General features: G+C 45.4%; 1 protein-coding gene across 1 annotated transcript; it reads left to right on the top strand.

Annotated features, from left to right (window-relative positions):
* The first annotated feature begins 779 nt into the window (after positions 1-779).
* On the top strand, positions 780-22,798 carry Ywhaz (tyrosine 3-monooxygenase/tryptophan 5-monooxygenase activation protein zeta). Its single transcript, XM_051159479.1, has 6 exons — positions 780-934; positions 3,344-3,648; positions 18,469-18,592; positions 19,199-19,362; positions 19,445-19,540; positions 21,593-22,798. Exons 2-6 carry the CDS (start codon positions 3,355-3,357, stop codon positions 21,650-21,652), a joined length of 738 nt encoding a protein of 245 aa, XP_051015436.1. The 5' UTR covers positions 780-934; positions 3,344-3,354; the 3' UTR covers positions 21,653-22,798.
* The last annotated feature ends 1,552 nt before the right edge of the window (positions 22,799-24,350 follow it).

Genomic DNA, 24,350 nt, shown 5'->3' with positions numbered 1-24,350 from the left:
TGCCCTTCCAAAGCGTTAACTGGGACGTGTCTCCCAAAGAAAGCCTTACAGAGAGTGACAGTGTAGCCCACGGAGAACGGCTCGGTGTGTTCCAGCCCGTTTCCCGCCTCGCCCCAGGTCTGGCTTCCACGACCACGTCCAACCCGCTAACCCGCGCCTTTCCCTGTTCCTCCCGGCGCCCACCCATTGTTTCCGGCGGCTGTCACGGTGCGGACGCCGAGCTCGCGCCTGGGAAGGGCAGGGCATCATTCAGCCGCGCGCCTTTCTAAGCCTTAAAAGGGCTAAGGGCCGCTTCCTGCAGCCAGCAGGTAACGCGGGCGGCGGGAGGGAGCGGCCACGCCCCGCGACGGGGATGGCGCAGCCGCCGCCCCGTTCCCCGGGTCTGATCACAATGGCCTGGCAAGAGGGCCACCGTCACCCTGCCCTGCAGCCAGCCGCCATTACCGGCGCAGAGAGAGGGCGGCCAGGAGGGAGGGGGTGGGTGGGGGATGATGCAAAGGTCCCGGATGTGCCCGCCAGTGGAGGTGGGGGCGGGGAGAGGCTTCCTTCCGCGGGCCGCAGGGGCGGGGAGGGAGGGCGGCTCACGGGGGCGGCGAGGAGGGAACCGAGCACGCGGGTGAAGGCAGGGTCGGGCGCCGAGCGCAGCGCGGGGTACGCGCTCTCCTCCGCTCGCCTCGGGCGCGGGCGGGCGGGGCGCGCGCTGGGGAGCGGCGGTTGCGCTGGGCACCAATCAACGGTTGCCATAGCAGCGTTTGACGTCATCGTGCGTGTGGTGCCCCTGCTGCCAGGGCTAGTGATTGGAGGAAACCCCGTGTCTGCGGAGCGGCTGTAGCCTGTGAGCAGCCAGATCAGGGACAGAGTCTCAGCCTCGCTGCCGCCGCCGCCCAGAGACTGCCGAGCCGGGTCCGTGTGCCGCCACCCACTCCGGACACAGGTGAGGAACCGACCCGAGCTGGCCTCCGCTCCCTTCGGCCAGCCGCCACGCCGCGGCCCGAGAGGGGTCTCCCCAGGAGGACCCGGGCGGCGGCTCGACCCCTCCGGGCCCGGGCAGGCGCCCACTGCCGCCCCCGGCCGCTTGCTTCTGGCCTGCCCGGGATGCTCATCGCCCCGTGCTGGTCCCCGGGGTGGGGGTGGCGGATGAGGTGCCCACGCGCGAGACCCTCCCCGGGGGGAGGGGGTGGCGACCTCGAGCTGCCCCCGCTGGCACCCTGCTTCCGCCCGCGACCGTGACTCGGCCGTGGCGCAGGTGAGGCCGCCCCCACCCGCGCGGCGCCCCCGCCGCCCCTCCCCCACCGCGCGGGCAGCCAGGTAGCGCGCGAGGCTCTGGGGTGGGGCTCGCCGGGTCCCGCGGTGCCAGAAAGGACTCTCGGGGCGCGCGGTGGGGGGAGGGGGCGCAGCCAGAGCTAGGCATGGGGGCACCGGGGTCCCCGGCGTCCCGGGCTGGGTGGGAGGTGCGCATCCTTATGGGAGCCGCGGCCCCACGGTGGGGCTGCGCCTGTCTGGGTGGGGCCCTGCCCCTCCCCCCACTGCAGCTGTCGGGGGCTTTTCGGGGCTCGGGTCGGACACCAGCGGAGGGGGACCCTGGGCGGGAGCGGGGTGTGTCCGGCGCGGGTCGGCCACGGTTCCGCTAATGCGGGCGCCGCTGGCATCGGGGCCCCTGGGGAGGGTGATCCGCTCCCCCCTCCTCGACTGGGGCGGGTGCGCGGACTGCTCCTCCCTCTGCTCGGGTGTTGGGTGTGGGGGGGAGATTCACAGTCGGAGTAGGTTGGGCTCCTTGACACAGTTCCGCCATGACAAAGAGAGTCGGGGACTAACGCGGAGGCACCAGCCTGGGCGGAGCCAAGGAGGGGAGGTGGCTGCGGATGGCGCGGACGCAAGGACTTGCGCTTTAAAGTCACCGCTCGGCGGTTTCGGTTTGCCCCACCCGCCGGCCTCGGGCAGCTAAGGGTTAAGTGGGTGCGGCGAGTGTTCCCGCAGTCTGGAGGCGAGGCCCCCGGAGCACTAGTTTTTCTGTGAGAAACCTAATCCACTTCCCCATATACGGGAGAGGTTGGCTGGGGACGGTTTGTACTGACTGGGCTTACATCATTTTTTGGAAGCAACGTTAACCAGAGACCATTTCTCATGTTAAGATTTCGAGCCCCCGGGGCAAGTGTGCCTTCACAAATTTTAAATAGTTAATGCGCTGTAGGTACTACCTCTCAAATTCAAGCTAGCCCAACGCTTGTTTCAGTTGTGGCCACTTCTCATTTGATTACCAAGAAAAGGTCGTACTTTCTGGAAAAGGAAAGGGCGTGGTGATTATCATGGTGGCAGTGACGTCAGGTTAGAATCTTACTCTTGACATCATTCAAGGAAAAAAATGAACAGAAGTAAATTAGAATCTAGGGAACTTTACAATTGAGTGAAAGAAAACTGGGAAAATATGAAAAAACAACTTGAGTAGTAAATTGTGCCTGCTATAAATACTGCAGTGGTTCTACCTCTAAACTGCAGTAATGGCACGAGAAGCTCTTGGATCCTTGCACGTAGTGGGTGCTCCTTAGTGCTAGCTGACAGAAGGAATTGAGGTATGCTTGTTTGCTGAGAAAGTGCTCCTTAGCGCCATACAGACATACCTGGTCTTGGGGCTAGTGATCCCTAGTGGTTTTATATTCAAGATATCTTAAGCAGTAGGTAGTTATTAAGATAGTTTTCATTATGTGATCAGCTGGCAAATGTTACAAGTGTAGGTTGGGGCTGAGGAAGTTGCCATAGAAAATGTAGTTACTTCTGATAAGAGTGAATGAATGCAGAGCTTAGACTATGCACATTCATTACGCTGACTAGGCTCATGATTCTGGAAGTGTGCTGTAATGGGCACTCAGGTTGCAGTCCTCCCTCACGCCACACACCTAGAGGGACAGCTGCTAAGTGTGGTCCGTTTAGTGGTATTGGATCAAGTTGATCTTTTGACCAAGGAAAATAGGTAAGGGTTTTGATGTGGGTGTTGTGTTGTTTGGTTTTGTTTTTGTTTTGCTTTTTAAGAAAAGTATGAGTCCATGGCAGAGGACAGCGGGCTGAGCAATGACTAGCGTGCCACCTGCAATTTAAAGGTGGTTTTTGAGGTCGCTCATATGCCATATATTCCTTGATCTTACTAGAAATCGGGATCTTTTGAACAGTTGGTTTTATGCAGACTGTGCTAACTTTCTAGTTGGGATTGGAGGGCTGCATTTAATTCCTCGTGTGAATCTTCCAACATAGCTAGCTTTGAGGTGCTAGTGTGCCTTGTTTACCACAGCTATAATGAGTGTATTTTTAATAGGAATTTTCTGAAATACTCCTTTTCTTCCTTTTGCAGAATATCCAGTTATGGATAAAAATGAGCTGGTGCAGAAGGCCAAACTGGCCGAGCAGGCTGAGCGCTACGATGACATGGCAGCCTGCATGAAGTCTGTAACTGAGCAAGGGGCTGAGCTTTCTAACGAGGAGAGGAATCTTCTCTCTGTTGCTTATAAAAATGTCGTAGGAGCCCGTAGGTCATCTTGGAGGGTCGTCTCAAGTATTGAGCAAAAGACGGAAGGTGCTGAGAAAAAGCAGCAGATGGCTCGAGAATACAGAGAGAAAATTGAAACTGAGCTGAGAGACATCTGCAATGACGTGCTGGTGAGAATCATTTGGTTAGCTTCGTAAACTCAAGTTTTTTGTGTCCCCCCCCCCCCTTTTAAAAATTTGACTATTGTAAATTAGAAGTTGCCTGTCATTTAAAAGATCATTTCTGTAACTAAGGTAATGCAGTAATGTTTGTCAAGCTGTTCAGGTTAAACAGAAACTAGGAAAACCATTTATCTAATGGTTTGTGTTCTTGTCGTGTTAGCGCTTATACTCATAAATGTATGTATATAGACGCTGGAATTTTACATCCCTCGCTTTAAGTAAGACGTGGTATAGACTATTGTATGTGTCCAGTTCCCATCTCTGGATTAACCATGATAATAGAATGAAATTCCTTGTTTGGACTTATAAGTCAACTTTGAATGTTGACAAACAATGAAAGGTGGTTATGAATGAATTCAAACTTGGCTTTCTGGGTTTTAAAAGCACCAAAGTATTTGGCACTTACTGTGTTGAAATACTGTGCTTCTAAGAGATTAAACTGTACATTTGTTTGGATTTCCTGTATTTAAAAATAATGGCTTTTTTGATTAAGAAAATTTTGAGGCTAATCTAATAGAAAACCAACCAATTACTTTTCTGAGGCAGGATCTGTCTTATAACCCTGGCTATCCTTAAAACTCAAGTTTATCCTTCTGTCTTCAGTCTCCCGAATTAGAATTCTTTTAAGACTGTCAAAATGTTTTCAGTCTTTTGAAGATTGAGCCCAATTTAAGATGAAAAACACAACTGAAATCAGTCTTAAGTGGCTTTGCTTTGGGAACATTTTAATTTTGGGGGTGTTTGTTTGTTTGTTTGTTTGTTTGTTTGTGACAGTTTCTGTGTAGCCTTGGTTGGCCTGGACTAAACTCACAGAGATCCACCTGCCTCTGCCTCCTGAGTGCTGGGATTGCAGGCGTGAGCTACTGCACCCAGCTCACATTTTTATTTCTTTAATCAGGTTTTATGACTGCTGTTTTTCCAAGGTTGAAAAGCACTATGTTGAAGGTAAATAATGTTCGTATCTTAAAAGCAGGTGATTAAGAACACGTAAAACTTGACAGATGTCCATTTCTAATAAAAATGTTTTGGTTTGTTTCTTTCTATTTTCCTTGCTATTTCACTAGGTTTTATTCAGACTAATAGGTTTTGTGGAGGCTTTTTTTCCTCCCAAGTACTGATTTTCCTAAGACAAAAACATTTTGGGAATAAAGGGGACATGCTGACATTGCACTTTATGGGTGTCTGTGCTGCTCCAGGTTTGCATATTCCCACAGGCAGGAAATAGAGAAGTTCCCAAATTCTAAGGAAAGACTAGCAGATTCAATTCTCTCCTCTTTGGTTTCCCCATGAAGAAAGCTACAGGAGAGGTAGAGGAAGATGGAGTTATCTGTAAACAGCCTCTTCTGAGGGTGTGAAGGGTTCTCAGTTCCTGCCTATCTGAGGGTCAGCTTGACAGGCGTAATTGAGGTGTTTCCTGGGAAGCTTAGTCTCTGCCATGTTAGTGACCTAGAGACTAGTGAACCAGCTTTTGCCTCTAGTCTTGTTCTTTTCAAAAGACCAGCTCTGGTTTATAACGTATTAATGCTCGGATACTGAATAGTCCTTGGGAGAGAAGAGGGCAGAGTTAGGTCAGCAGCATCGCTGCTCTTCCAAGGCGTGTTGTGTTTGTCACCTTGAGAAGCTCAGTGAGTGCCTCTGTTTGAGGTGGACATCCTACCTGGTCTTCCAAGGTGAGACTGAGGAATATTTTTCATACAGTTCCTTCTTCCCTTTCTAATTAGGAGAATACAAGAGTAAAATGTAATGGCACACTTCTCTTAGGGGAAGTACACCATCGCACTTCATGAGTCATGAGTATGGTGTCTTTCTCTGGGAAAAGTAAGCAGCTACTTCTGCAGAATTTGTTATTGGCTGGTAGCATCAGTGATGAGTACAACCTAATTATTCCATTAATCACTTGCATTATATTAGCTGAGAAAAAGTACTTGCAGTTCTCCAACATTCCATTCTGGCTTGTGCATTTACTGTTTAGTGTGTGCCATTTAAAAGGTAGACTAGAGGTGGGAATGTGTTACCACATAGCAGCAGTCCTTAGTGCGCTCATCACAGCATGGTTTCCTTACATGGGGGTGTGTCCAGCCTTTCCTGGGTCCTGTTGCTAATCACAAGTTGTAGTACTGAATCTGGCCTAGACGAAAACGCTAGTGAGGGAGAGACCCAGACGCCATCGATAGATACCTAATGATAATTCTTCATAAACCCAAAAGGTACAGCCCCAGTTATGCAAGTCATAATAAAATCATGTATACTGAAAAACCTAATTCAGACTTTAAATATGTTGTGATAATGGAAAGCTCAAGTTTTTATATTTTAAGTTACAATTTACAGAGTAGTAGAAAAATGAGTCCAATTTAATAGGAATGAAGTTGTAGACGAGAGGCGGGTGAAGCTCCTCGTGAGCACAGATTATCACCTCCAGCCCTCAGACTGACTGTTGATTAGCTAGTGCAAGAGCAAGATAGAAACCAGGCAGCTCTTTTTTTTTTTTTTTTTTTTTTTTTTTAATAAATGTCAGTATGTGCCTTGGACTTTAAGAAAAGCTGTATAGACTTTATTTTTAGCTGAAAATCACCAGGTGGCTCCTATTACTCAGAATAAAGACTTCCCAAAAGAATTTCTGCAGTGGCTGGAACCCATTCTCACTGCTTTCTAGATAGTGGATTTTATTTATTTTTGAGGCAGGGTTTCTCTGTTTAGCCTTGGTTGTCCTGGACTTGCTTTGTGCACCAGGCTGGATTCAAACTCATAGAGATCCACCTGCCTCTGCTTCCTAGAGTGCTGGGATTACAGGTATGTGCCACCACGCCTGGCCGGCTTTTGGTATTTTAACATTCAAAGAGCTAAGATGTATATTGATACAGTGCCTTCCGGGAAAGAATAGTGGGGTTTGGGGGAGTGTCTTTTTAATGGTGATTTGCTAACATTTTTCATCTTAAGGAATAGCATTTGCTGACCAGTGAAAAGGACTAGGAAGGTGGTGTTTGTTTGATATGAACAGTAACAACCAGTAACTTGACCAAGAAGAGCACATGACCTATTCTTTCTTGGAAAGCAATATTGGTCCCTGCAAAACTTGGACTTGTGTAGAGAAGACTTGTAAAAATAATTGACAGTGAGTGGGAGAAGCTGAATTCAGATGAGAATTAGAAGGAAAATATAGCCCTAGCTGTCTTAGAGTCTGAAGGAGAAATGTTCACTTCTGAAACAGTGACTTAACCCTTTCCTTGACCTGTCCCAGAAAAGAGATTTTCTTCTTTGCTTATACATTTGGATTGGATGAGTAATAGACCACGTAAGGGTTGTGCTAGCTTACAAAGAGGTTTTTTTTTTTAAGTGCTGTTGGTTTGTTGTTTACATTGGAAGTGGTACTGTAGAAGCTTCTAGTTGGCTGAGTGATGGTTCACCCGTATGTGGTGATTGTGGTTGGCTTTAAGCACTGAACTAAAATGTAAATATGTCTTTTAGATGGGATTCAGATCTTTGTATAGATCAGAAATAATTTATTGCAGATTCCATCTTTGTAAGGTACATCTTCTGTAAGATGGAGTTTTAGATGAGCACTTAGATGTTCAATAGGCCATCACTCAGAATGTAAAGTTTTTTTTTTTTTTTCGGTTTTTGGTTGTTTATAAACATTTTGTCATACTTGTATTTCATTAGGAATAATGTTTAAGTGATCATGGCCAGTGTGGTGGCATACATTTGGCAGTAGACACTGGGCTTTGGTTAAGCTCCTAGTTGCTTTTAGAACCAAGGGACATTGGAGTGGTCGGGAACCCTAGCTTGCCTCAGACACCTAGGCAAACTTTGGGCATCGATGTGTATGATGAAGTCAACTTAAACCATTCTTCTCAAGTAAGTGCAGTTAATTGTCAAATTGACATGTTACTTGATGCTTCTCTAAGAGCTGTTCTTATTGAGAGCAGAGAGCCTTTATGTGCTCAAAACAAAACAAAACATTTCAGTAATTTCCCTAAGAGATGGGGCTAGTAGGAAAAATAGGCATTGGCCACATCGTGACAGATCCATTATAAATAATATAGTAAGATTAAGGACTTTAAGTCATGAAAAACTTATACAAAGAAAATGACACCAAACTATCTGTCAAGAGTAGGAAAATGTAACAATAGTCAAATAAATATAGGCTCTGAGGGGATGGCTCACACCTTTAATCCCAGCACTGAAGCGGCAGAGGTAGACAGTTGAAGCCTAGCCAAGGCTACATAGTCTCAACACAGAAAGAGAAGTGTATATATTAGTTCCTCTTCTTGCTGTGACTGTGAGGCGGTTGTTGGTTCCCCATTTGAGGATACACTTACTTAGGGTAACATAGAGCACAGCCGCCGATGCCCCAGTGTGACTCACCACCAACCCCACATGGACGGCCATGCTGCCTACACTCCGTGCAATTCTTCCTGTTCAGTTAAACCTCTGAAAACAGTCACAGAGATGCCTAGAGGTGTGTCCTGTGCTGAGATGAAACACTGTGACCAAAGCGACTCCTGGGGGAAAGGCGGGTGCTGACAGAGACGGAGGAGGGACCCTGGCTACTGCCTTACCCTCCTGCTTGGTTTGTTTGGTTTTTTGTTTGTTTGTTTTTTGTTTTGTTTTTCAAAACAGTTTCCTGTGTGGCCTTGGCAGTCCTGGACCCTGGTAGTAGACCAGACTGGCCTTGAACTCAGACCAACCTGCCTCTGCTTCCGAGTGCTGGGATTATAGGCGTGCACCACCACACCCAACTAACATGCTTTCTTATAGAGCAGTGTTCTCAACCTTCCTGGTGCTGCAACCCTTTACTACAGTTCCTCATGTTGTGGTGACCTCCAACCACAAAATTATTTTCATTGCTGCTTCATAACTTTAATTTTCCAGTGTTATGAACTACAACTGGAGCACACGGAGATATTTTCTCAACTGATGTTTATGACAAGTTGACATAAGACTAGCCAGGACAGTTGACTCCTTGTCAACTTGACACACAAACAATAACGTTTCCCTTCTTCCCCTTGGTCACATGGATATCAGCATTTTGTTACAAACATTGCCAGTTTTAAAAAGTCCCACAGCCTTTAAAATTTGCTGGGTGTGGTTGTGCATGCCTATAATCCCAGCATTCAGGAGGCAGAGGCAGATAGATCTCTGAGTTCAAGGCCAGCCAGGAGTATACAGAGAAACCCTGTCTCAACAAAACAAACAAAATAAAATAAAATAAAAATTCAAACACTTAAAGAATTTTAGTCTCTTAAAATCCAAAGTCTTTGTAAAATTCCTAGTTCCTTAAAAGTTCAAAGTCTCAACTGTGGGCTCCTATAAAATAAAAAATAAGTTGACTACTTCAAGAAGGAAGGGCCAGGCCATAGTTGTAATCAAGTCAAAATCAAAGTCCTAAGGTGTAAGTGGCTCAATGCCTACTATCCAGGATTCACTGTCTTCTGGGATCCTCCAGGGGCTCCGGTCACTCTTCTAGCTCTGCCCTCTGCAGCACACACTGGCTTGTCAGGTAGGCTCAGGCTGTCTCCACTTTATCGCTTGTGGTGTTCTTGGTGGTGATTCCATGGCACTGGCGACTTTGAAACGCTGGAGTGCAGCTGGGCTGCACTTGACCAACAGCCTCTGCCATGCTCTCTTGTGGTGCCAAGCCTCAGCTTCTCTACACGATTCCTTCAGTCCTGGGCCTTGGGCTGCTGTTAAGGCTGTACCTTCACCAATGGCTTCACCAATGGCCTCTCATAGACCCACACCGTAGCTGGTCTTCGTGCTTCCTCCAGGCCTTCAACCCCAGGGCCACCTAGGTGACTGCCAGCTCATGTGCAACCTTGGCTGCCTCTGGAACACAGCTTCTCTGTTTGCTGACTCGCAGGAAACACTTCATAGAAAATTTCCCCTCATAATACTGGTCTCTTGTTTTGTTTTGTTTTTGTTTTTCAAGACAGGGTTTCTCTGTGTAGCCAGCTTTCCTGGACTCACTTTGTAGACCAGCCTGGCCTCGAACTCAGAGATCCGCCTGCCTCTGCCTCCCGAGTCCTGGGATTAAAGGCGTGCGCCAACACGCCCACCACAATGCTGGTCTCTTAAGCTCTGCTAATTTCTCAGCTGTAGTTAACCAGCATCAATTGTCCCGGCAAAGCAAAAGGTTTCACTTGAAGGGTTCTGTCTTCTGTTAATCACAGCTGACCCAAACCACTGAGTCTTAGACAGTTTCCCAGTACCTCGCCCTCTGGAACTTCACAAGTCAGGACTCCATGGTCTGCATTTCTCTGAACACTTTTCTTCCAAGCTCCCACAGAACAGCTTCAAACTTTGAACACTCAGTTGCTTTTGTCTTCCAAAGTCCTTCCATAATCCTCCCAAAAACAGCATGGTGGGTACAGTCACTGCAGTACCCTGCATGACCAGAGCAAGTTGGGGAGGATAGGTATTTATTTGGCTTACACTCCCACATCCAAGGAGGTCAGGACAGGGAAGTATGACAGGAGCTGATGTGCCCTGAAGAGTAGAGAGACAGCTTGGTGAGTGATGAGAACTAAGGACATACTGGGAGGGAAGCCATTACTGCTTTCTTGTAGAACCCAGCACCACCAGGCCAGGGATAGCACCACCCACCATGGGCTGGACCATCCCATAGTCAGTGACTGATGAAGAAAATGCCCTATGGGCTTAGCTGCAGCCCTATCTTATGGAAACAGTTTATTTTCTTTGTCTCTCTGTGTTAGCCTTGGCTGTCCTGGACTCGCTTTGTAGACCAGGCTGGCCTCGAACTCACAGCGATCCTCCTTCTGCCTCCTAAGTGCTGAGATTAAAGGCGTGCGCCACCACACCCAGCTGGAAACAGTTTCTTAAATGAGGTTCCCTCCTCTCAGATTTTTTTTCTCCATCAGCTCATTATAATTTATGGAGCTGGAGAGGTGGTTCAGCATTTAAGAGCACTGGTTATTCCAAAGGACCCTGGTTCAATTCCTAGTCACCCACATGGTAGCTCAAAACTGTAACCTCAGTTCCAGGGGATCTGACACTCTCACACAGACATATATGCAGACAGAACACTAATACACATAAAACAAAAATTAATAAATTATATAAAATAATTAATATGCTAATATTATTTGTGCAGAATTGGATTTCACTTGTGGAGCATCTTTAGCCCATGAACTTAGGATTTTTTGAGTATAATAATGTATTTTAAGCTTTTGAGTAAAATACATTAAAAAAAGAGATCTGAGTCTAGATAACAGCTATGCCTTTATTTATAACCTTTACAGTACTGAAAACAGACATTTTTGGTTCTAGAAGAGAGATGCTTTGGCATATTTATGCTGAAGTATTGGGTTTTTAGAGTCAAGATTGGGATGTTCTGATGTGAGCGAAGTTGCATCGGTATTAATCCATTGGCATCCTAGTCAGCTTAAGTTGGTCTAGGGTGTTTGTTAGAGGTCTTGGAACAGCTATCTGTGCTTGGAGCCACACTCTGTTCTTGAAACGGCTGCTCCAGATCCTCTTCTGTGCTGCCTGGCTACTGTGTCCACCTGTTCTGTTCATTCACATAATGTGCACGGTAGGCTCCCTGGGCAGTACCCAGCTAGATGTTCCTAAGTGTCGATTAGCTTTAGCTTTTCTAAGTGTCACTACATTTTAAAACCCAGTTGTGTGCGTGCACCGCCCCCACCCCCACACCATAGCACTTTGAGGAGTAGGGACAACTGGGATATTTTTGTTCCAGCTTTTAAAGTCACATGATCGGCTTGGTCTCTAACATACTTATTCTTCTGAGCTATCTCTTTGACCCTCATAGGATTGTTTGTTTTTTTAAGACAAGGTCTGGCTGTATCCTAGCAGATGCCTGCTTAAAGGCATGCAATGCATTACACCCAGGCCTGATCTAATCTTAATAGACAATTAAAATATCCCTTTTTTTAAAAGATTTTTTTTTAGTACTTTATGTGTATAGGTGTTTTTCTGTCTGCCTGTCTGTGTAGCTCAGAGCTGTCTGTAATTCCAATCCAAGGGCATCTGACAAATTTTTCTGGTCTCTCCTGGCAGCAAGCATGCGTGTGTACAGACAGACAGACATGCAGACAGAGTATCTATACACAAAATAGTAAATTTAAAAATAATAAAGCTCAGTTTTTACAGTGACATTGAACCCAGAGGCTTTGGGATTGTTTTGACAGAATAAGCAACTTAGTTGCTCCCAAGCTCAGTGTGCTTCACAGAGTCATCCTGTGCTGGCTCCTGTGCGTCCTGCGTTCTCGTCTGACCACACTCGGCACCAAGCTGTCTCTTTGAGAGAAGTGATGTGCCCTGAGGAGGGCATTGCTGTGTTGATCTCTATGTAAATTTCTGTGGTAAGGATGAAGTTGGGCTGGTTGTGCAGACCTAACTCTCCTGTAGTTAATATTTCTCCATTGACTACCCATAAGTCCGATGCCATAGAAAGTAGATATAAAAAAGCTCTGTTTGTAAGTCTCAACTAGAGAGGAAAATGCCTTGTACACAAATAGGATGTAAGCCTGGGGAAGTTGCTTCAATGTGTTTTTAAAGATTGATAATAGGGGCCAGGGGAGTGGTGCTAGGGAATTTATAGACTATCTAATGTGTATGTCCAGGTCAAAACCACTACTAAAAGTGTTGGGCTAGGGATATGGCTCATTTGATGCAGGAAGGGCGTGTGTAGTGTACACAGCACCTGGGTTCCATCCTCAGCACCCCGTAAAGGGCGTAGTGTGCGTGCTGTGGTCCTAGCATGTGTCTCAGGAGGTGAGGGCAGAAGGGCCGGAATGGAGCACGCCTGCACCACAGAGCTGCTTCAGGCTACAGCCCGAGCCAGAGCCTCAAGGTGTCATGTTCCTGTAAGCCTAGGGCCCTAAGCGGGAAGGTAACAAGTCTGAGGTCAGTTTGAGCAAAATGTGATAAAACCTTGACTTGGAAAACTAAATTGTAAAACGAAACTGTTGGAGGCAAACTTCTTTTTAGAAAATGTGATGTTGCTGGAGGGAGGGCTTGGTTGGTAAGCGTGTGCTGTGTACGCACGAAGACCCAGATTCAGATCCCAGCTCTTCTGCACAGACGGTGACACGTGCCTGGAGTCCTCGTCCTGGGAGGCAGAGTGCCAGAACTCATGGCCTCCAGGTCTGTTCATGAGACCTTCCTCACAGAGACTCAAGGGTCTACCACAGGAAGCCTCAGAGTGGCTGTCAATTGCCATGGACTATGTATGCTGTTAGCACTTCTTGTGAACATTTCATTACTTGGTTAATTTGAAGCAAGTTCAGCCACAAGGGGGAGTAAGAGATTAAACTCAAAAGTAGTGGGCCCTGTTATACTAATAAATTTGTGGCTTAGCTTTTTATATCAAAATTTAAGAGAGCTAGAAATGACGGGAAGTTCTTTCTGTAGGTCTAACAGAGTAAAGTGAAAGTGTGGGAACACCAAACGGGAAAGAGTTGCACAGGGCTAGAAGTGTGGACTAGAGTGTTAACTGAATGACATGACAACACAGTGTGAAATAGAGGATGGGTCTGCAGGTGTTCCCTTGCACTCCATTGTCAAGGCCACATTAAAGTTCAGCTGATCTTCAAAGTTCAGTTAATTTGCTGTGTGTGTGTGTGTGTGTGTGTGTGTGTGTGTGTGTGTGTGTGTGTGTGTGTGTGTGTGTGTGTTATATAAGATTAAAGTCTTCTACCCCACACTGGCTTTGAAATCCTGGTCCTCCCATCTCTACCTCTCAAGAGTTGGCACTTCCACAGCCAGTGCTATGTGTTTTGAAATAGGGTATATTTCATACCAAAGCTCAGGCTGCCTTCAAACTTGGAGCCTCCTTCCTCCCAAGTGCTAGGCTTACAGGCACAAGGACCAAACCTAGCTTAGGGCTTGTTCTTGCTCATGAGTTAGTTACCTTCATAGCAGTTGGCCAGTTGTTGAAATACTAGGACAAAGTGAGAACTTTCTTCCCAAATCTCATATTTACAAATGCATCAGTGTTTCTGTTAGTGTGGAAACCTGAGCAACTTGGCAAGGAAATTTGAACCAAAACATAGAATGAGCTGGGAAAAAAGACAGAGCAAAGCACTCTGTTACACCATCCTGTCGAAGGTCTCCCTGCTTACGATGGTGGGTGCATGCACCCAAACCAAAGGACACTTTGCAGGCGTCACTTGGCCTTCTGTGGAGTCCTGGAGCTTGAAATCATGTCACCAGCCTTGGCCAAAGAGCCATCCTGCCTGCTCTTATTTTTATTTTTTAAATGTGTCTGTGCACCACATGCGTGCTTGGTGCTTTTCGAGGCCAGAAGAAGGCATTGGAGCCCTAGGGACTGCTAGCCACCCGGTAGGAGTCTGCATTCCCTCAAAGAGCAGCCAGTGCTCTTAACCACTGAGCCACCTCTCCAGCCCCAATTTTTATGATTTTAGCCAGGAATCTTAACAAAAATTGTTCACAAACTATATAACCCATAGATCTTTCTCTTTGTTTTTTCAAGACAGGGTTTCTCTGTATAGCCTTGGGATCTTACTTAAATATTGAACCACCATACTTGTTAGATGGTTCCAGTGTTCCATTTAGAGTCACATTTTACATATTTCATTTACTGTCCTTGATTTGGGCCGGACTTTCAATCTGCTTTGCATGGTTTGGCCCTTCTCCCCATGTATTTTGCAGATTATTTCTTGATATGGTTTACATTTGTACTCTTTCCTTCAGGCTGTGTGATGGCTATGTTACAGTGAGTGAGTCATGCTTGGAAGGCATGTGCCTCTGTCCTGTCCCTGCCCCAGCGCTGCGCTCTGTTTTTAAACAGTGAAAGGCTTGAGGAAACCCGACTGCTGCCAGTTGTCTACGAACTGCAGCCACAGCAGGCCTGCGAGTGGAAACTCCAGATAGCATCAGAACAAACGCTGGTTTTCATTTTTTGTTTTCTGAAGGGTAAACTCTACAAATTACTTAGAAAAGTTGTATGTCCTAAATCCTATAAGAAAAAGGGAGGAGGGGGCCTGGAGAGGTGGCTCACTGGTTGAGGGGATTGGTGTTCTCGAGACCAGGGTTCAACTCCCAGCATCCACGCGGCAGCTCACACCTGCCTGTAACTCCAGTTCCAGGGGACCCAACCCTCTCACACAGATAGGTATGCAGGCAAAACACCAATGCACATAAAATAAACATTAAAGTTTGTGTTTTTTTAAAGGGAAGGGGTTGAGAAAATGTGCTTTTGAATTTCAGGGAAATCTGAGGGTTTGTGATAGATTGGGGGACACGGCATATTAGGGACATTTTTCCTGGGATAAAATGGAAAGCAAACTTTGAAATTAATGCTGTAGTATGAAGCAAGATCTGCGTGGAGAATTGTGTCATAGCTGTGTGAGCGACTCACTGTAGGGTCTTAATGGCAGCCAATGTCGGACGGACTGTTGCCTCACACCGCCTTCCTGTCCGTAGCTGATTGTTGGTCTAGAAAGTGGTTGGTGTTTTAGGGTCATGTAGGGTAAGTGTGTGGTGGAGCGTGCTACACCGCTGGTGCTCCTGAGCTTCTGTGTTCTCTGGCACCAGCATCCGAACGAGCACTGGGGTTTTAGGAACACACTTTTTTTCCCCTCTGACAGTGTCAACCTCAGTTTCTGTTGTGTCTGAATTGTTTAAAATTAACCAACTTGGTTTCTATTTGAGGGTCTTAGATGCAGGCAGCGTGATAGTTCTTGCTTTTTGTTTAGCTTGTGAGATTAAAAACCATAAGAGCCTATCGTCCTAACCACTAACTAACGGCGTTGAGGCAGGGTTCCTGGCGTCTTGAGTTCAGTTCAAGCCTGGATAGTAAGTATCAAGGTCTAGCTTAAAAAACAAAAGTTGAGTATGTGAAAGTTAAAGGCTGTAAAATTATGTTTGTTTTAATAATTGTACCTGCTCTGAGATAAAGTAAAAACATCTTTCCAGTTTACTCTAGACCAAATGCTTCATTCTCCTTCCTGTGTGTGTGGCAGCATTCGCTGGTGGGACCTGTCTTCCAGTCCCTGGCTGCCAAAGGAAGGCTGTGCCCTTGTTCTCCAACCAGCCCCTTCAGAAGTAGACACAAGGGAACCCAGCACTTCAAAGATTAGCTTTAGGAAGAATGCACTGTTAGTATTGAAAAGTATTTTAGCACAAATTACTATTTCCTAGTCTTTTGAGGTTTGGTGGACAATAAAGAAAACAATTGCTGTCTTTAAGATAAAGAACAGCACTTGGTAGTCATTTTTGCTAGTACTGTGTGGTACAGTCGTGACCATTTCAATGGCAGTATAAGCAGTCATTACCTTCCTGTTTTTTGTTTTTGTTTGTTTTTTGTTTTTATGTCTGTGCCTGTTTTGTCGGTATGCGTGTTTGTGCACCATTTGTACACCTGTTGTCCTTGGAGACAAGGGTGCTAGATCCCTGAAACTCACATTACAAATTGTTAGGAGCTGCCATGTGGGTACTGGGAGATGAACTTGGTTCCTCTGAAAGAGCAGCCTGTGATTGTAAGAACTTGAGATAGACAAGCTGTGCTTACTCAGATGTGTTTGGTAGATACATTGAAAATTAATGAAGTGAGTCACTTCATAGAAGACAGTATTTGTGATAGTGCCACCTGAGAGTTGTGCACAGACGTGCTTAGGACTGTAGATCCTGTGTCCAACAACTTAATGAGTGCAAAGGGTGGTTAAGACCAAAGCTTCGAAGCATAAACATAAATTGCATATACACAGTGTGCATATACACAGTGTTATATTTCCCACGTACTTTGCTGTGCCCCACCCTCTTCCTTTTAAATTAGGTCCTCTTTACTCTTACTGTCGTTTCACAGAATTTCTTCAGAGCGTATGTGCGCATACTTGCAGACAACTCACCATCCTTTCCCTTCCTGCCTGCTCTGCTGCACTTTTAGAATCCTTTATCCTTTGTTCTTGTTCTTTCTTTGTCTGCCTACAGTGAAATCTTATTGTGGCTGTGTGAGTAGATTTCAGTAGTTGGTCAGTTGGATAGTTACTTGGCTCTTCTGTTAGCCTCATGCAGTGCATTCAGAGTTGAGATTTGAAGGGACTAGCTGGTTTTTCATCTCATCATCATAAGAGGAGAGGCACTTGCTCTCTGCCCAGCAGCACTGACTGCTGGTCTGCTTATATGTAGGGTTTTCCTCCTCTTACGAAATTTAACCAGTTTTGGGGTTTCACAGGGAAGGAAGTTCTCATGTAGCCAGGCCACTTTGGTTGGGCTGTCTCAGCCTCCAGTGCTGGGGTCACAGGCGTGCCCCTCCAAGTCAGCTTTACAGTTGGAAAGCGGCTTACCTGTTGGAGGTGTTCCCTCCCCCCTTCGTGGTAGTTATTTTAAATAATCTATACGAAACACATACCAAAGATGTATTGCTGTTTGCTGTTGAAATACTATGGCAGGGAGGCTGGAGAGATGACTCAGCAGTTAAGATGCTCTTCCAGAGGTCCTGAGTTCAGTTCCCAGCAACCACATGGTGGCTCACAACCATCTATTATGTGATCTGATGCCCTCTTCTGGCCTGTATGTGTACATGCAAGCAGAATACTATATACATAATAAATCTTTTTTTAAAAAATACAGTGACAAATTAACAGTAGACTCCCCCTGTGTTACTCATCAGTTGCTCCATATGACCATAAAACTGGCTTATTATTCTTAATGATTCTGTGGCTTGCCTGGACTCTCACTGAACAGTTTCTCTCTCGCGCTCTCATAGTTTTATTTATTTTATGTATGAGTGCTCTATCTGCATGTATGCCTGGATGTCCCCAGCAGGCCAGAAGAGGGCACCAGGTCACTGCCTAAAGGAGTTCCTGTTAAAGATTTCAGTGTTTATACCACACTCTCCACACACAGCAGATTGAGTCCATGGCTTTGCTAGGCAAGTGCAAGGCCACTGATAATATATTTCCTTTCAACTCTTTGGGTGGTTTGTTTTTATTGGGGAGCAGGTATTTTTAGAGGCAGAACCTTTAGGTGCGTAACCCAAGTTACCCCTGAACTTAGAATTACTCTGTTGCCTTTTGAGTGTTGAGGATTACAGGGGTGCCCATGCTGACTGCTGAACTTGACATTGTGAGGGATTGAGTCACTCTTAATTAATCGCATCTTTATGACCTGTCTGCATACACAGGACTGTATAGCGGGACTGGCGCTGTTCACCGACTTCCCCATCACTGGGACATAGATAGTCGAGTAGTCAGATCTTTTCAGGGATTAGAAACCGATCAATACAGGTCCCCTTGTAAGAAATGGCTTTTCTGGGCTTGGCCCAGATGAAAATAGATTTCACTTTGATTTTCAAAGTAACAGTTACCAAAAGGAAGTAGGTATGGCAAGAGTCTGGGTCTTGTTTACTCAGTTCTACATCTTCCCCTTCTTCACAGTTACAGTGTTTGCTCTAAATCAGCTATGCAGGGTTTTATTTGGTATATGACAATTCCAGTAAGCTTCAAGTTAAGTTTTAAGCAAAACTACAAAATGAAATTTTATCATTTATAATGATCTGTAGATTAAAAAATAAGTGGCTGTGATGAGATTGAAGGTCTTTTTACATCTGAGGTCTTTTTACTGCCCTTACTTATTCCTTAGTTTATATTTTTGAGGGAGTTTCTGCTTGTAGACCAGCCTGGCCTCATTCGTGGCAGTTCAAAATCAAGATTTTGTTCTGAATTTTTAAAAAATTCAGTACATAGTGTTTGTTTAAGACATGTACTTAACTTTGGTTTGTAAAATATTATCTTCTTACTATTTCTGCTTGTTTTTCTTCTGAAGTCTCTCTTGGAAAAGTTCTTGATCCCCAATGCTTCGCAAGCAGAGAGCAAAGTCTTCTATTTGAAAATGAAGGGTGACTATTACCGCTACTTGGCCGAGGTTGCTGCTGGTGATGACAAGAAAGGTAAGCTGGTTCTGTTTGTCTGGGCTTACGAATAGTAGCTGTGGTGGAAACCCACAGTTGAAAGTACACACTCTTCTCAACTGTTCAGAGCAATGTGTGGAGCTCACTCTTTTCTGTCTGTGTCTTTTGCCTATTTTGGTATTTTAAACTTGACGCTTTCTCGAAAGCCATTTGGTGTACAAGCATGTCTCCACACTGTGTCCAGGGTGTAACCTCTGAGCACAGGTGCAACAGTGATGAGGCTCCAGGGTGGCTTAGTGTCCAGTGGTCTTGGAGGTCAGAGCAGCACAGTCGGGTCTCCTGGAACTGGAGAACAGGCTGTTGTGAGCTGGAATTGAACCAGGCTCCACTGAAAGAGCAGCCAGTGCTGAGGATAATGAATCTCCAAGTCATTATTTCACCGTGACCCTACTCCCAATTACTTTTCTCTCAACAGTAGCGAGTGGCTGGTGTGCTTCCAGACGGCATTTTGTTTGTATGAAAAGAGTCTGATTTAGTTAAAATGGCTAGAGCTCATATTTCAGAGGACACATGTAATTTTAAATGAAAAATCTGGCTAACTTAGTACTCAGCTTCACTTAGTACATTTACTGTGTTTTTTATCAGGAATTGTGGACCAGTCACAGCAAGCATACCAAGAAGCATTTGAAATCAGCAAAAAGGAAATGCAGCCAACACACCCCATCAGACTGGGCCTGGCCCTTAACTTCTCTGTGTTCTATTACGAGATTCTGAACTCCCCAGAGAAAGCCTGCTCTCTTGCAAAAACAGTACGTATTCTACCTGTTACTTGAGAATTTAGCAGGTTTCATTATCTGAGCACTGAAGTGTACTTTGTTTTTTCAATTTCAGGCTTTTGATGAAGCCATTGCTGAGCTTGACACATTAAGTGAAGAGTCGTACAAAGACAGCACGCTAATAATGCAGTTACTGAGAGACAACTTGACAGTGAGTACCTGCTGGGGGGCCAGTCTGCTGTGTGAGCATGCGGTAGGGGTGCTTACAGCCGTCTACGTTACTAAATACGGTGCCCTGTCTACTTGTAAAACCACACGGAGAAGCCAGGCGTGGTGACTGTGCTCCCAGCACTGGGGAGGCAGAGGCAGGCGGATCTCTGTGAGTTCAAGGATAGCCAAGGCTACGCAGAGAACCCCTGTCTCGGGGGAGAAAAACGCACATGCAGAAGAGAACTACCGTACTGAAAACACATTGCCAGTATTCCAAGTCTTAAGTATTTTCCTTTTTATCCCAGAGTTAGTTGTTCTGAGCACAAGTGAAACTGAATCCAGGCTTCCTGTGATAGAGGGTGGATCGTGAGTTACAGGCTACACTGAACTACACAGTGACAAGCCTGCCTGGCCTACATAACTGGATTCTGATTCAAACAACAAACTTATTTTGAAGATGTCCCATCGTCTCGTCCCCCCCGCCCCCCCCCCCCCCCCCCCCCCATGCTATTTAGTATTCCTTGTGTTTGTCTGGCTATGACAAGTTAGACAGTAGGAGCTGTGAGAGCTCAGGTCTCTGTGCAGCCCTTGCTTGCCTGGTCTCTCGCTCCAGGGAAGGTTGCAGTTGGTGCACTGCTGTGCTGAAGATTGGAACATGAACCCAGAGTCATTGTCTTAACCAAAACAAAACCAGAAATTCTTACTACTGAATTAAGAATTCATTTCAGTGGTTTTTATTTATTAATTTAAATTGGGATCCCAATAAACAGCCCGTGCCTTACAGTTGGCTTCTTGGCTTTTCCCTTCTCCAGATAAGTGTTTCATTTTGAGGTTTTGAGGCTTGGGTGAAAAAATTATGCAGCATCTGCTATGAGTCAGGCAAAAGATAGAGATGAGCATCTATTGTTCGCGGGGTTGAGTGTGTCTTAGCCCTTAGTCTACAGCTACAGTTACTGTAGTCCATGCAACTGAGGCTGTCTACAGACATCAGAGACTTAAAGGAAACAGACATGTGGGCTACTGTAGAACTGACTTGCTGTGTGTACTGGGGCTGGACTTCAGGGCCTCATATGTATAGTTAGGCAAGTCCTTTACCGCTGAGCAGTATCCCTGCTCAATGGAAACACAAAACAAAACAGCTGAAGCAGTTGCTTCATTAGCTAGTTTGTAATAGTGAGAATACGTCTTGTTTGAAGTGATGAGATGGTATTTAAAGTAGACCTTGCCTGGGTATGTCACTGTTGGAGGTTCCTGATAATGCTCTCATCCGTTGGAATTGTGGGGTGAGTGCAGCAAAGCGTGTGCTGCAGCCCTTGAGTGAGCACAACTGGAGGCGCTCTCTGCTTTGAGCCCGTCACTGTTGCAGTCTACCCTGAGCTTGTTAGTAGGGGCCTGCTGTCAGCCAGTTGACGCAACTCTGAATCTAGCCAGCACAGCCACACCTCACCAGAAATGAGCTGTCCCATGTCTAGTGTTAATGTCTATTCACAAAATGTTTAGAGCCCTTAAAGGACAGGAAAGCGAGAGGAGAGACTGTTGACGTGTTCGTGAGTAACTGGAGCACATAGGCCGCAAGAAGTCACCTGGCTAGCTCCATATGACTACACCATGGAGGCTGACTTGGGGAGGATAGAGCTTTGCTTTTTAAATTTTTTTAATAGTTGGGAATTTTTAAAATTTGTCTATATATTTGAGAGTGAGGTTGTGTCCTTGTGTGATGAGAGGCTTGCAGGAGCAGGCTCCGCTGCTTGGGTGGGTAGGCTTGGCAGGGTTACGGCTGAGTGACTGCACCTTCTTGCCATCTTGACTGAAAACTTGAGATTTTCTCTTAGTGACTGACCATTAGTGATCTAAATCAATTTTATTTAAAGACACATGTGCTGTGTTTCTACCATGCCTCCACATCAAGCTGTTTTCAGTGATGTCTTTTAAGCTTTCCAACTAAAGCATGTGGTCACATACCAGGTCCTTGGGGCGTACACAAAAAGTTGGGAGGTTCTTTGGTTTTTCAATCTGAAGCATGCTGAAAAAAAATCTTTCCCTCTCTTACCAGTTGTGGACATCGGATACCCAAGGAGACGAAGCAGAAGCAGGAGAAGGAGGGGAAAATTAACCGGCCTTCCAACCTTTGTCTGCCTCATTCTAAAATTTACACAGTAGACCATTTGTCATCCATGCTGTCCCACAAATAGTTGTTTTTGTTTACGATTTATGACAGGTTTATGTTACTTCTATTTGAATTTCTATATTTCCCATGTGGTTTTTATGTTTTAATATTAGGGGAGTAGAGCCAGTTAACTTTAGGGAGTTACTCGTTTTCATCTTGAGGTGGCCAATATGGGGATGTGGAGTTTTTACACGAGTTAGGCGTGTTTGGCACAGTACTCTTGGTGCGCTGGGCTTCAGAAGGGCCAGTGTTAGAACTGCTTTCATGTCTAAGCAAGGAAAACTTCCTGCATATCGGTGTGTGCTAGTGGGGAATAAAAGGGATAATTGGTTGCAGTCAGGAGTGTAGTTTTTGTGGGTACTTGAGAGGCTGTGGTACAAACACCCCATGGATGCACGTTGGGATGTGTGTCCCTGCGTGCACGCCCTTGACCGCAGCTCCAGAAGGGGTCCCCCAGACAAAGTTGTGACCCAGTTTACTCTAATAAGGGCAGAAACGGTTCACATTCCATTATTTGTAAAGTTACCTGCTGTTTGCTTTCATTATTTTTGCTACACATTTTATTTGTATTTAAATGTTTTAGGCAATCTAAGAACAAATGTAAAAGTACAGATGCAGTAAAAATGAATTGCTTGGTGGTCACTGCTCCATGTGTATCAAGCACAGCGGTAAACAAAAAGCCCGTGTATTTAACTTTTTTTTTTTTTTTAGTTTTGTTTTTTTTTTTGTTTTTTTTTTTTTTTTTTGCTTTTGTAATTTTTTTTTCTTTTTTGATACTTGCCTAACATGCATGTGCTGTAAAAATAGTTAACAGGGAAATAACTTGAGATGACGGCTAGCTTTGTTTTAATGTCTTATGAAATTTTCATGAACAATCCAAACATAATTGTTAAGAACACATGTATTAAAGTTCATGTAAGTGGAATAAAAGTTTTATGAATGGACTTTTCAACTACTTTTCTCTACAGCTTTTCATGTAAATTAGTCTTGGTTTTGAGACTTCTTTAAAGGAAATTGTCTTCTTATTCCCTCTTGGCAGCTAATGGGCTTTTACCAATTTTGAACGCAAAGTTTATCATAAAAAACGCTAATGTGACTACCATTCTCAGCCATGTCTCACGCTCTTCCCCTTCTTCCCCCCATTCCTCGGTTGAACTTGTTCTTCTCGGGGGTGGGGTGCTATTGGCACAAGGTGTTATGTGTTGTATTTAAAATGTTGGTCTGTGGGTTTTCTGCCCTGGGAAACCACGGTGTCCTTGGCCATCGAGACACTGGGCAGCAGTAACTGCTAAGCTCTGTGCTTCCAAATCGCTGTTGGGTTAAGAATTTCCTGATGTTCTCACAGCCTGCCTTTGATTCCAGCCCTTTATTTCTCTGTCACGGGCACAGGCTCACTTCCCTTTTACTCTGTCTTGTCACCAGCCTTTCCGACTTGGTGGCCATGTATTTGGGAAACGGCCGCATGATCTTTCTGGCTCCACTCACTGTCTGTGATGCCCGCCCCCTCTGCTTGCATCCCACAGCCTCTCTCATCCTCCCTGCAGCCCAGCTCTCCTAGGTTGAGCCTCCCTTAATCTCCCTGGAAACCCTGCCCTGAATGGTCTGTCAGTCCCCCTTAAAATCCTTCCTCTCCCTCTCCTCAAATGATGGGGCTCAGTCACACCCAGAGCCCACACCCTACCGAGTATTCCTCAGTACTTTACAGAAAACACCAAACAAAAATGCCATTTTACAAGAGGTGTATTTTCTTTTTTTCTTCTAGAATGTAAGCTCCTCAAGAGCAGGGAAAATGTTTTCTGTATGTTCTGTTGTGCCTAGTATACTGTAAATGCTCAATAAATATTGACGATTGAAGGCACTGAGTCTCGATGACGAGGACGAGAAAAGCCCAAGCACTGTTCTGTGGCTCGCATCGTTATGATCTCATTACATTCGGAAATCCCAGTCCTTTCGGACAAAGTATTCCAAATACTGCATTCAAGTAAAGTGCAGTGGGGGTGGGGGGTATTTTCGGGAGAAATAAAATCGCATGCATTTGTGGTGCCATGAAGCATCTTCATTCACAACTCATTTACCTTGATTTTGCCTCCCCTCCCAGGCCAAGGAGAATAGAGCAGTGGACAGCAGGATGTCATCTCACTGAAGTAAATCATAAGTGGCACCCAAGACCTGCCACACTTGCCTAATTGGCTGTTCATATGCGTTAGGCATTGCTAAACTAGTTTGATTCTGAAATTGTGATACTTAATGCTATTAGTTACTGATGTTTTTTATGAATAGTGGCCAATAGATGGAGAAAGATTTGCAACCTCAAATTTTCCACCCCTTGGAATTTGAATAAATTTGTTTTTAACTTATTTCCCTAATTGTCCCAAATAAGGCTTCACGTCTGTTTTGTTAATACAACATAAAGCCAGGAAATTTGAGTCCAGCAGTGGTGTGTGTGTGAGAGAGATACTGGAATTACACCTTTAAAAAAAAAAAAGACTGCAGTTGTACTGTGCGAAGTTGAGCAGTAGTACTGTGCTGAGACAAAAGGAACTCTGGCCTTTGCAGTTGTCAGCTGTTGATTTTCTCATGCTGCCAAGAGGGGAGGTGTGGGCTAAGAGCATTGAGGGAAAATAGGTTAAGTGTGTACTCCACT

This window comes from Acomys russatus, chromosome 17, assembly GCF_903995435.1.
Source record: "Acomys russatus chromosome 17, mAcoRus1.1, whole genome shotgun sequence".
NCBI classification, from domain to species: domain Eukaryota; kingdom Metazoa; phylum Chordata; class Mammalia; order Rodentia; family Muridae; genus Acomys; species Acomys russatus.
This window is presented reverse-complemented; position numbering and strand designations above follow the sequence as displayed.